Source organism: Chrysochloris asiatica, unplaced genomic scaffold, assembly GCF_000296735.1.
Source record: "Chrysochloris asiatica unplaced genomic scaffold, ChrAsi1.0 scaffold00166, whole genome shotgun sequence".
NCBI classification, from domain to species: domain Eukaryota; kingdom Metazoa; phylum Chordata; class Mammalia; order Afrosoricida; family Chrysochloridae; genus Chrysochloris; species Chrysochloris asiatica.
The window spans coordinates 4278473-4292224 of record NW_006408684.1 but is presented as its reverse complement, the minus strand read 5'-3'; the positions used below and the strand labels follow the sequence as shown (position 1 = coordinate 4292224).

At 38.3% G+C, this 13752-nt stretch overlaps 1 protein-coding gene across 1 annotated transcript in view; it reads left to right on the top strand.

Moving 5' to 3' along the window:
- The window catches only part of INSIG1 (insulin induced gene 1), a 26258-nt gene extending 24940 nt beyond the window's left edge, over positions 1–1318 (top strand). Inside the window, exon 5 of the mRNA XM_006871303.1 lies at positions 1289–1318. Within this exon, the coding sequence (XP_006871365.1) occupies positions 1289–1318 (30 nt within the window). The remainder of the gene's footprint in view (positions 1–1288) is intronic.
- Positions 1319–13752: the final 12434 nt, after the last annotated feature.

The following is a 13752-nucleotide window of genomic DNA, read 5'->3' as shown; positions in this document are numbered from 1 at the left end:
GCTTCCTGTAGTAGACATTTATTTAGAACCTTGCTTGGGTCTTAATGTAGCAATTCTAAATTATTGGCAATGACCATTTTTTTTAACGTGTGTGTTTCTCAGAATGTCTTCTTATTTCTGTGTTTCAGAGTAATCATTAGCATACCCAGACTCCTGGGTGACTTTACCAAGAGTCTTAAAGTTTCTTGCATATCTGTTTAAATGAGATCTTATGGTTTTCTAGATATATAATCTTGATACTCAGTTCCTTCATATTAATGCATGATTACCTAAAACGGGGGAAGTTAAATAAAATGTAAAGCCATTAGATTTAGAGGGGAAAATATTTGCTCATTGAAGTTTTTCTTCTGCCCTTCAGTTTTTCTGTAACCCTAAGAAAGTCATTTTAATCTCTGGTCTGTTTCTTCAGCAACAAAACATTCATTCTCTATGGTAGCTTATCATGTAGTGCCTGGCATATGGTACTAACTGTAGTATTGATCCTGGTGGCATAGAGGGCTAAGCATTGGGCTGCTAACCAAAAGGTCAGCAGTTCAAGCCCACCAGCTGCCCCTTAGGAGAAAGATTTAGGGAGCAGTTTTACTCAGTCCTATACAGAGCTCTGGTAGCGTAGTGGTTATGAATCGGGCTGATAACCTCAGGGTCAGCAGTTCAAAACTACCAGCTGTTCCGTGGGAGAAAGATGAGGCTTTCTTCTCCCATAAAGATTTTCAGCCTCGAAAACCCTGTATAGGGTCGCTGTGAGTCAGAACCGACTCCACTGCACATAACCACAACAACACTAGGGTCGCTATGAATCTGAACTGACTCAGTGATAGCGGGTTTGGTTTGGGTTTTGGTTTCATAAGAGTTGGTGTAAAGGATTCCTAAACTGTAAATAAAGTTGTTCCTAAATTTACGGAGAAGAGTCCTGGTGTGGCGCTGTAGAATATGCCCTGGACTGCCGACCAGATGACTGACGGTTCAAATTCACCAGCTGCTCCTCAGAAACCCTATAAAGGGTCACTATGAGTTGGAGCTGACTCAACGGCACTTAACAATATTATTCCATATTATACAATGTGATTGATTTCACATACCTATTTCACCACATGACAAGTAAAATCGGTTATAAAGGAGGCTTCTGATAATAGTAAAGATTTGTGACAGATGCCTCCCTGTCTACACATAAACCAACTTACATTACAGGACATTAGAACTTACCTACAGTAAACATTATTTTATGCTTTGAGTAAATGTCCACTGATATGTCATTCTTTCTCTCTCTCTTTTTTCTTTTAATATGTAGGGTGTTCCTGAAAAGCCACATAGTGATTGAGTCTCAAACCCACTGATTCTGAAGAATAAACACCACTTGGGAAGAAATTGGTGATAATGGATTGTAACAAAGATGATGTTTTCCCTAAATAATCTATTTTGATTGGGCTGCCTGTCCCATTGACTCCTGGAAGAGTATTCACTTATTTTACAATAGAGAAGTGGGAAGAGTAACTACTTATCTTGAAATCTGACCTGGATTCATTGCACTCAGACCTGTCTGTGCTCTGGAGAAATGTGATCACAGACTGTGGGTGGGAGTCCAGCCCAGGGGCAGTTTCTCAAGTATTAAGAGCCCATTTATATTATTAAAACAAGTTGCCATATTTCAAAGCCTTGAACTAAACTTAATGACCATGTATTGGTTTTGTAACAGTGCCCAGAGGAGACAGGTTAATGGTGCTTAAACAGATAAGTATGGTATAATAAGAATAATATTTGTCCAAAATTTTTTTAAATAGGGTTGTGTTTTTTAAAAAAACAAAACACTTGTGTGTGAGGAGCTCGTGCTCCAGTTTGGGTCTCTGAGCCATGGGATGGAAGGAGCCCCTCGCTGCCTAGTGCTGCAGAGCCTGCTCACACGCTCGTGATCACACACACACACAGCTCCTCCCATCTGAAATTTTGTGTAGACAATCTTACTGAAAGCAAAAGGCAATGAAAAATCATAGTTCTACACTGATCCGTTGAAATTTTCACCTCAGTTTATGAAATCTGTATCAAATCCATAATCACATAAAAAAAAAAAAAAATGTCTACACCACTGCTGTATACTTCAGTCTCCAAGAGCCAAGATGATTTATTTCTTTGATACCCCAGAATAGTACGTTGTTGAGGGTTTTTTTTTTTTTTTATCCACAGCCCTATAGAATCTGCAATCTGTGATTGCCTTGTAAAAGAAGAGTGCATATGTCACTATATTAAACATTTGGTGTTTCTAAATAGTCAATTATATTGGTGAGCACAATGTATTCATTTAATGGTATAGACCATTCAGACCTAATTTGCAAGCATTAGGTCTTAAACTTCAAGTGCAATGTATATAAAAACCAATCTGAGCCTTTCTATCCTCTTAAATATTTATTTTTTGTTTTGTTTTTAATGTGTGGATGTTAAAAGAGAGGGATTCTGCATTCATTTCAGTGCTGCAGGAAGGCAAAATTCAGCAATAATTTCTTTCAGCTGAAAAGTTCCTTTATTGTTGCACCTTCCACGGAACGCTGTCCTTTGAAATACTCCAGTTTTGTGGGTTTAGTGTACTTTCAGTTTTTACTTACAAATTTACCTTTTTTTAATTATGCAATTTATATATTTTTGGTTTGTTTTTGATTCTGTTCAAGTGGCTTAATGAAAAGACGTTTCTTTTAAATAGAAGGCACCACTCCACAGAATGGGAATTAAAGCCAGCTTACCTATGAGTATTGATATAGTTTGATTTGCTTTCTGTGATGGTTCTTGAGTTTTGCTTTGTTTTGAGAAAGATTTCTTGGAGTACATGTTAAGTTATCATAGCTAATTTGTTGTAGAAGAAATTTATTTAAAAGAAAATTGGATTTTTCTGAACTTTGGGATGATCCCTTATAAATTTTCTGAAATTGAAAATGATTAGTTATGTAAAAGAAAATTCCCAGTGAACATGTCAGCATTTTATGAAAAACCAGAGGTTATTAGATGAAAGCAGTGGATGAGTCTTTGAAATATACTTGATCATTCACAAACAATAAGTATTTTTTTTCTCTTCAGCTGGAAATCTATATGTTAGAAAAATAATGTAGCTAAAAAATGTGAATCTGAAGAATTTCTTTGCCAATAATTTATAGCAAGTATATGAACCAAAGTGATTTGAGTTTGTAAAAATTGTAAAATAGTATGAACAAACTTTGCACTATACCAGAATTGAATATAGTGAGATTCACATTCATACTAAGTTTTCAACATGTGTTCTTTTTGCATTCATTTTTTTACTTTTATTAAAGGTTCAAAACCAACTGTTGTATTTTTTTGGATTCTTCTTTAATCAGAATAAGGGTATTATTTTATGTATATTATGTTAGCATCTGAAATCAAAGAATGTTTTATGGCTCTTCAGATTTTACTGAATTTCAGCACCACCTCTTAGGAAAGCATAGTTTGAATATACATTTTCCTTTTAGTAAAAATTAAATGCAATAAAGGCTAACTTGAATCTCTCACTTGCCCATACCTCCCCACTGACACATTGAAGGGAGGCATCTGATAGCAGCTGAATTCAAAGTGATTAGCACCCAAGAAAAGATGTAGAGCATCCTGTATAACAGCCAGGAAGGGAGATAAGCAGCATGGATGAGAGAATTAGGCAAACCAAGCGTGTAGATATAAGTAAGTGAAGGAAACAGAGCAAAAAAAGGGTGGGGGGAAGGGGACATACATGTAGCAACTTATTAAAAAGAAATAATACATAAAATTCTGACGTTTCAGTAGACAAGAAACACCATATCACCATATGGTCACACAGACTCTTAGAAACATGTCTTAATTATCTACTGCTGCTATAAGGTAATGCCACACATAAATGGCTTCAACCGAAATATATTTTCTCACAGTTTGGGAGGCTAGAAGTGCAAATTAACTAGCTGGCTGTAGGGGAAGGCTTTCTGTTGGCTCTGGAGGAAGTGCCTTGTCTCTGTAGGACTTCTGCTCCTGGACAGTCTTCATGTGGCTTGGCATATCTTCTCCCATCTCTGCTTCTCCACTTCCTGTGTACTCTTATCTCAAAAGACTATCTCATGACACACCTTACACTAATGCTGTCTCAACATAGCAACAGTTCATTTCCAAATGGGCTTAGAGCCATAGGCATAGAGGTGAAGATTCACAACACATTTTGGGGAGACAATTCAATCTGTAACATTCTACCCTTTACCCCCACCCCAAAGTTCATTTCCTTGCTATGGGCAAAAAAACATTTATCCTATCACATCATCCCAAAAGTTAAACCCACTCCAATTCCAAAATTTCATCTTCTAAACATAAGGGTGAGACTAGTTTTTCATCTAGGACAGAATTCTTCATTTGTGAACCAATGAATCTAGAATCTGTTATCTTGTTTCCAAAGTACACTGGTGAAATGGGCGCAAAGTTGACATTTCCACTACAAAGGGAAAAACTGGGTAGAAAGAAGGAATAACAGATACCAAGAAAGTCCAAAACCCAACAGAACCATCTGCATGAGCTCTCAAGAAGCCCTGGTAGTGCTGTGGCTTAACCAAAAGGTCAGCAGGTTTCGTATCTGCCAGCTTCACAGGAAAAATGAGACTTACTTCCTGTAAACATTTACAGCCTCAGAAACATGAGTCGAAACCGACTTGATGGCACACACAGATATCTCCATCACCACCTCAAGGCTTTCCTATGTTTCCCTGAAACAGTATGGGCCTTGCTCTCTAGGTTGAGTGGTGATTTTGCTTCAGTTCCACCTTACAAGCAGATGGGAATGGCAATTCTCTGAGCTTTGGGTGGTCCCATTCTCCCAGTTTAAGTGACCCCATCCTCATGCCCCCAGCAGGCCTCATTCTTCAGCCCAACCCCTTCAGCTTTGGGCAATAGTCCCATTCCCAAAGCTGTCATGAACAGCAGCCCCGCACTACAGAACCAACTTGGCAAAGATCTGGCTGAACCTAGGAGGCTGTGGTCCCACTATCTAAATCCAGAAGACCATGGCTCCACTCTTGAAATTGAGAAAGCCCTGCTTCCTGTGCTCCTTCCAACAGTGTGGCTGCTTCAGAAATGGTCCTTTTCTTTCCTTGGAGGACAACAGGTGTAGCCTTTGGTCTGCCTCCTACCTGTAGAATTGCAACAGTTAAACAGAGTGCTTCCCTTTCATTCTCTCTCTGTTCCCTTCAGTCTTAGTGGATAGGTTTTCTACAGTGGTGGTTCCTTAGATCTGTAAATCACAGGCTTAATCTCTTTAATGAAAGATGTCATCACATGCTTGGTGAAAATTCTAGGGCACATGTCCTCAGTTTGCACAACAGAGTATTTCAAATCTTAAAAGTTTTGGTTTCATTTTACACAGTTCATTTTTAAGTCCATCTCTTTCCTCTTATATTTTAATATAAGCAGCAAGGACACACCATGTATCCCCTTGTTTAGAAATCTCAAATACTTGTCAGACAACAAAATCGAGTCTGAAAAAAATGGAGATTTACTGAAGGAATACTGCAATTGGAATTAGACAGTGATTTTATAAAACCGTAAATTGCTTCAAGATACAGAAAAGAACTTTTTATATAGAAGGCTTTAGGAAAACTAAATATTAGTCATACATTAGTAACTATAAGTCATGCATCAGTTAATCTATAGACGTCCCGGAGCAAGCCTACGCAAGCCTTTTCCAAAAATGGTCTTACTTATCGCTTAAGGATAGGAACAGCTTGTGCAAAAACATACTGAGAGCATTTGGAGTTCTACCTTCCCTCCCCCAGCTTCTCTGAGTGCAGATTAACCTATTACTGTAAGTTTAGCACAAACTCCTGTTTTTCAGGTTTGTTAGTAAAGTATAAAATGGTGATCAGTCTGCACCCTGGCATCTAGATATTGGGGGCGCTTTCACGTATTCAAGTTTATCACTTACAAATTCTATCTTCCACCAAACATTTGAACATAATTTTGACACGTTCTTTGTCACTACATATAAAGCATCAGCCCTCATCCACTGTAGAATCACATGATCCTCATTTCCTTTTAAAACCTCACCAGAACCACATTTAATGTGGTTGAAACTTTCTCTATAGCTCACCTCACTATCTTTTGAACCCGCACCAGAATTGTCTTTCACCAACAGTCTCTTCAGGTCAATCTATATAAAAATCAAACTATTCAAACCAAAAAATTTAAAAAATCAAACCCACTGCCATTGAGCAAGCCTCCTCTTTCTACCGATGAGTGGTTTGTGGATTCAAACTTCTGACCTTGTGGTACACAACCAATGCATAACCCACTAAGCTCCTTACTGTTATGCACTTTAAAATTCTTTCAGCCTCTACCATGACCCAATTCCAAACCATGTTCATATTTTAGGTTTCTGTTAGAGCAGCACTCTACTCTCTTAGTTACCCAATTCTTGGTTATCTAATTCTGATATAACAGAAATATACCTCAAATGTGTGGCATTCATAAACAAATTTATTTTCTCACAGTTTCACAAGTTGTTGTTGCAATATGTAGTCTAATTGGTTCCCATTGACAGCAACCCTGTACAGGATTTTTGAGGAATGGTTGGTAGTTGGGCTTGAACTGTTTATCCTACACCTTTGTTATTATTAAGTACCACGGAGTTGGTTCCAACTGATAGTGACCCTGTATAGGGCTTCCAAGATGTTAAATCTTCCTGGGAACAGAAAGCCTCATTTTTCTCCCATAGAGCAACTGGTAAGCTTGAACCACAAACCTTGTGGTTTGCAGTCCAGTGCTTATTGTATGGAGCCACCGTGCTACCAGGACTCCTAATTGTTGTTAGGTGTTGTCAAGTCAGTATTAATAACAATCCAGTGCACAACAGAATGAAGCACAGCCTGGTCCTGCGCCAACCTCAGAGTTGTTGCTACACTTGAGCCCATTACTGCTGCCACTCGTTGTGGGGGAGCCTTCCTCTTTTTTCATTGACCCTCCACTTTACGAAGCATGATGTGCTTCTCCAGGGATTAGGCCCTTCTGATAATATGTCCAAAGTATGAGAGATGAAGTTTGGCCATCCTGGCTTGTAAGGAACAATCTGGCTGTGTTTCTTCCAACAAAAATTTGTTTGTTCTTTAGGCAGTCCATGGTACTTTTAGAATTCTCTTCCAACAACGTAACTCAAATGCATCAATTCTTCTAAGGTCCTCCTTACACACTGTCCAACTGTCACATGTATATGAGGCTAATGAAAATACCTTAACTTGGGTCAGACGCACCTTACTCCTCACACTGACATCTTTGCTCTTCAACACTTTAAAGAGGTCTTCTGCAGCAGATTTGTCTACTACAATATATCGTTTGATTTCTTGACTGCTGCTTCTGTCAGTAATGATGGGTGATGAGAGCAAAATGAAGTCTTTGACAACTTCAATCTTTTCTCCATTTATCAAGATGTTGTTTATTTATTTTTGGTGAGGATTTTTGTTTCCTTTAATTGAAGTGAAACCCATACTGAAGGCTGTGGTCTTTGATCTTCATCAACAAGTATTTTAAGTCCTCTTTGCTTTCAGCAAACAAGATTGTATCATCTGTTCATAATCATAAATTACTAATGAGTCTTCCTCCAATCCTAATGCCACATTTTTCTTCATAAAACACAGCTTCTCATATTATTTGCTCAGCATACAGATTGACTAAGTATGGTGAAAGAATATAACCCTGTCCATACCTTTTCTAATGTTAAACAATTTTGTGTTCTCTTCTTCTGTTCGAACAACTTGCCTCTTGGTCTATGTACAAGTTCCTCATGAGCACAATTTAGTGTTCTGGAGTATTCATTCTCCTCAGTGCTGTCCATAGCTTGTCACACAATCAAAAGACTTTGCATAGTCAATAAAGCACAAGTGGAGTGGCACTGTAGGATAAGCACTTGACCATAAGGTTGGTTTGAACCACAGGGTTGGCGGTTCAAACTCACTAGCAGCTCCTTGGAAACCCTATATAGGGTTTCTATGAGGTGGAACATACTCGACAGCACTTAACAACAACTAAAACAACCATTTTTCTATTATTCTTCACTTTCAGCCAAGATCCAGCTGATGCCAGCAATGATATCCCTCTTTCCATGTCCTCATCTGAATTCAGCTTGAACCTCTGATAATTCTCTGTCCATGTATTGTTGCAGCTAGCTGTTCTTGAAATTACCTTTAGCAAATTTTACTTGCATGAGATATTAATCATGTTGTCCTATGATTTCTGCATTCCGTTGGGTCACATCTCTTTAGAATGGCACAAATATGGATCTCTTCCAAACACTTGGTCCTGTGTCTGTCTTCCAAATTTCTTGGCATAGATGAGTAAGTGCTTCATCAGTTTGTTGAAAGATTTCAATTTGTATTCCATCAATTCCTGGAGCTTTGTTCTTTGCCAATGACTTCAGTGCACTTTGGCCTTCTTCCTTCAATATCACTGGCTCTTGATCATATTGTTGTTGTTGTTAGGTGCCACCTTACCAAACATGATCTCCTTCTCCAGCAACTGATCCCTTCTGACAAGATGTCTGAAGTAAGAGAGACAAAGTTTGGCCATCTTGGCTTCCAAGGAGCATTCTGGCTGCACTGTGGTTCTTTTGACAGCCCATGGCACTTTCAATGTTCTCCTCCAACACCATAACTCAAAAGCATCAATTCTTCTATGGTCTTCCTTATTCCCTGTCCAGCTTTTACATACATATGAGGTTATTGAAAATACCATGGCTTGGGTCAGGCGCACCTTAGTCCTCAAGCTGACATTTTTGCTCTTCAACACTTTAAAAGAGTCTTATGCAGCAGCTTGGTCTAATGCAATATGTCGTTTGATTTCTTGACTGCTGCTTCCGTGAGTGTTGATAGTTGATCCAAGAAGAATGAAATCCTTGACAAATTCAATATTTTCTCCGCTGATAAGAATGTTGTTTATTGGCCCAGTGGTGAGGATTTTTGGTTTCCTGACATTGAGATGCAATCCATACCGAAGGCTGTGCTCTTTGATCTTCATCAATAAGTATTTTAAGTCCTCTTCATTTTCAGCAAGCAAGGTTGTATCATCTGCATATCACAGGTTGTTAATGAGTGAAGACTCCAATCCTGATGCCACGTTTTTCTTCATAGAACCCAGCTTCTCAGATTATTTGCTCAGCATACAGGTTGAATAAGTATGGTAAAAGAATACAACCCTTTCGCACACCTTTTTAAATTTTAAACCATTCAGTGTTCCCATGTTCTGTTCGAACAACCGCCTCTTGGTCCATGTACAGATTCCTAATAAGAACAATTAAGTATTCAGGAATAATCACACTTTGCAATTTTGTCCATAGCTTGTCATGATTCACGCAACTGAAAGCCTTTGTTAAATCAATAAAGCACAGGTAAACATCTTTCTGGTATTCTCTGCTTTCAGTCAAGAACCATTGAATATTAGCAATGATATCCCTCATTTTACATCCTCTTCTGAATCCTCTGGAAGTTCTCTGTCAATTTCTGTATTACCTTTAGTAAAGCTTTACTTGCATGGGATATCAAAGATATTGTCCGATGATATCTGCATTCCATCGGGTCACCTCTCTTTGGAATGGACACAAATATGGAACTCTTCCAATCAGTCCGCCAGATAGTTGTCTTTCAAATTTCTCGGCATAGATGAGTGAGTGCCTCCTGTTCTGCCTCACGTTCTTGAAAGATTTCAATTTTTATTCCATCAAGTCCTTCAATGCACCTTGGACTTCTTCCATCAGTATTATTGGTTCTTGATTATATGCTACCTCTTGAAACAGCTGAACATCAACCATTTCCTTTTGTTACAGTGACTTATGTATTCCTTCCATCTTTTTTTGATGCTTTCTGCATCAATCAATAATTTGCCTGTAAAATACTTCAATATTTCAAGTTGAGACTTGAATTTTTCATCAGTTCTTTCAACTTGAGAAATGGTGAGTTTGTTCTTTCCTTTTGGTTTTCTAACTCCAGGTCTTTGCACATTTCATTATAATATTTGACTTTATCTTATCCAGCTGCCCTTTTAAATTTTCTATTCAACTCTTTTACATCCTCATTTCTTCCACTTGGTTTAGCATCTCTACACTGGAGAGAAAGTTTCAGAGTCTCTTCTATCATCCATTTTGGTCTTTTCATTCTTTCTTGACTTCTTAATGACCTTTTTTTGCTTTCTTCCTGTATGATGTTCTTGATGTCATCCCACAACTCTTCTGGTCTTCAGTCATTAGTGTGTAATATATCAAATCTGTTCTTGAGATGATCTCTTAATTCAGGTGGGATATATTTAAGGTCATATTTTGGCGCTTGTGGACTTTCTGTAATTTTCTTCAGCTTCAGCCTGAACTTGCTGTCTGTCCCTAGCCTTGTTTTAGCTGATGATATGGAGCTTTCCCACTGTCTCTTTCCACAGATGTAGTCAATTTGATATCTATGTATTGTATCTGGTGAGGTCCATGTAGTCATCTTTTATGTTGTTTAAAGGATATTTACAAATAGTCATTGGTTCATGGAGTCCTGCTGTGGCGCCATGGGATAAGCACTTGACCTCAAGGTTGGTTTGAATTTCAAGATTTGTGGTTCAAAAACACCAGCTGCTCCTGGGAAACCCTGTACAGGGTCTCTATGAGTTGAAACTGACTCGATGGCACACAATAATGACAAGTCATTGGTTTTGCAAAATGTATCATGCAATCTTCAGCATTGTTTCTATCACCAAGGCTATATTTTCCAACTATTGATCCTTCCTCTTTGTTGCCAACCTTTGCATTCCAATAGCCTATAATTTTCAATACATCTTGATTGCATTTTTTATTAATTTTAGACTGAAGAAGTTGGTGGAATTCTTCAGTTTCATAAATACTGGCTTTAGTGGTTGGTGCTTATATTTGAATAATAACTGTGTTGACTAGTCTTCCTTGTTATTATTGTTATTAAGTGCCATTGAGTCAATTCTGACTCTTAGTGACCCTGTTTCCAAGGAATAGCTGGTGGATTTGAACTCCCAATGGATATTATCCTACCACAGACAGCACTGTACTTCAGGATAGATCTTGAAATGTTCTTTTTGATGATGAATGCGACGCCATTCCTGTTCAACACGTCTTTTCCAGCAGAGTAAGCCATGTGATTGTCAGACTCAGAATGGCCAATATCTGTCCATTTTAGTTCACTAATGCCTAGAAACAATATATTTATGTGTTCCATTTCAATTTTGACAACTTACAATTTTCCTAGATTCATACTTTGTACATTCCATATTCTGATTATCAGTGGATGTTTACAGTTGTTTCTCTTCATTTTGAGTTGTGCTCCATCAGCAAATGAGGTCCTGAAAGTTTTACTCCATTCGCATCATCACATTCAACTCTACTTTGAGGAGGTAGTTCATCACCAGTGGTATTTTCAGTGTTTCAGGCTGAAGGACTCATTTCCTGGCACTATATCTGACAATATTCTGGTGTTCTTCATTATGTTTCAATATTCAACATTCTGGTGCTAACAGTGTTCCACTGCTACTCATAAGGTTTTCAGTGACTAAACATGTGGAAGTTGTCCATCTCTCCTTCTTTCCAGTGTGGCTTCATCTGGAAGCTCAGCTGAAAACTGTCCACCATGGGTAACCCTGCTGGTATTTAAAGTACCAGTGGTACACCTTCCAGAATGGTAGCAACATGTAAGCCACCACAGCATAACAAGCTGACAGACAAGTGCTAGACCAGGACTCCTTAGGAGACTTCTGTTGTTGTTAAGTGCCCTACTACAATCCTGGCTCATTAACATAACAAAGGCAGCCTGTTCCCAAATGGGATTGTAACCTTAGGCTTGTTGTTGTTAAGTAGTATTAAGTTGGTTTAGACTCATAGCAACTCTATATAAGGTTTCCAAGGAGAGGCTGGTGGGTTTGAACCTCTGACCTTTTAATTAGCAGTCCCGTGCCTATCCTACAATTTCACACCTTAAATCAGCTCCAACTCAAAACTATCCATGTGCAACATAACAAACACTGCCCTGGCCTGCGCAATCCTCACAATTGTCCTGTTTATGCCCATTGTTGTACCCTCTGTCAATCCAACTCATAGGAAGTATTCCTCTTTTTCACTGACCTTCTACCAAATATGATGTCCTTTTCTAGTGACAGTTCCCTCCTGATAACATATTCAAAGTACATGAGATAAAATTTCACCATTTTTGCTAGGGAGTATTCTGGTTTTATGTCTTCCAAGACATTTGTTTGTTCTTCTGGTAGTTCATTGCACTTTCAGTATTCATTGTCACCACCATAACTCAACTGCATCAGTTCTTCTACATTCTTCCTCACTCATTGCCTGGTTTCCACATGCATGAAGTGATTGAAAATACCTTAACCTGGGACAAACACACCTTACTCCTCAAAGTGACATTTTTGTTCTCTAACATTTCAAAGAGGCCTTCTACAGCAGATTTGCCCAATGCAATATGTTGTTTGATTTCTTGGCGATTGCTCCCATAGTATTGATTGTGGATTCAAGTAAAATGAAATCCTTGACAACTTCAATTTTTTCTCCATTTATCATGTTTACTAGCCTAGTTGTGAGGATTTTTGTTTTCCTTATACATGGAGTTATAATACTCATGCAGGCTGCAGTCTTTGCTCTTCATCAGCAAGTATTTCAAGACTGCTTACCTTTCAGCAAGCACGGTTATGTCATCTGCATATCATGGGTTGTTGACGAGACTTCCTCCAATGCTGGTGCCAAATACTTCTTCATATAGTCGTTTCTCGGATTATTTACTCAGAATACAGATTGAAAAACCTGATGTACACCTTTCCTGATTTTAAACTATTCAGCATCCCCTTGTTCTGTTTCAATGATTGTCTATTGGTCTATGTATAAGTTCCTCATGAGCATAATGAAGTCTTCTGGAATTCCCATTCTTTGCAATATTATGTACAGTTTGTTACGATCCACACAGTTGAATGCCTTTGTCAATAAAGCACAAGTAAACATCTTCCAGAAATTCTCCAGCAGTGATATATCTCATTCCAAGTCCTCTTCAGAATTCAGCTTGAGTTTCCAGCAGTTCCCTGTTGATGTGCTGTTACAACCATTTTTTAATAATCTTAAGTAAAATATTACTTGTGTATAGTATTAATGATATTGTTTCATATTTTCCGCATTCTGTTGGATCTCCTTTCTTTGCAATAGGCATAAATATGGATCTCTTCCAGTTGATTAGCCAAGAAGCTGTTTTCCAAATTTCTTGACATAGACTGGTGACTGCTTCCAGCACTGCATCAATTTGTTATAACATTTCAATTGCTATTCTGTCAATTTCTGGAGCTTTATTTTTCACTAATGACTTCAGTCCATCTTGGACTTCTTTCTTCAGTACCAAAGGTTTTTGATCATATGCTAGCTCTTGAAATGGTTGAATGCTGACCAATTCTTTTTGGTACAGTGACTCTGCGTATTAATTCCATCTTCTTTTGATGCTTCCTATGTTGTTCAGACAATGTATTACATTAGGCAAATCGGCTGCACAGATACATAAGACTATAGGTGGAAGCCTGAACCACACCCAGATCTCCAGAGATGGGAAATTCCCACTTGAAAGAACAAGCAGCCCAACATGGAGTGGCTAGAAGAACAGAAGATACTTCTTGAAAGAAAGACCTACAAGAAAAATATAAAACAACATAGGCAGACCGACTGTTACTACAAGAACAAGCAACATGCTTGCCCAGGAAACATCAAGGCAAGTGGTC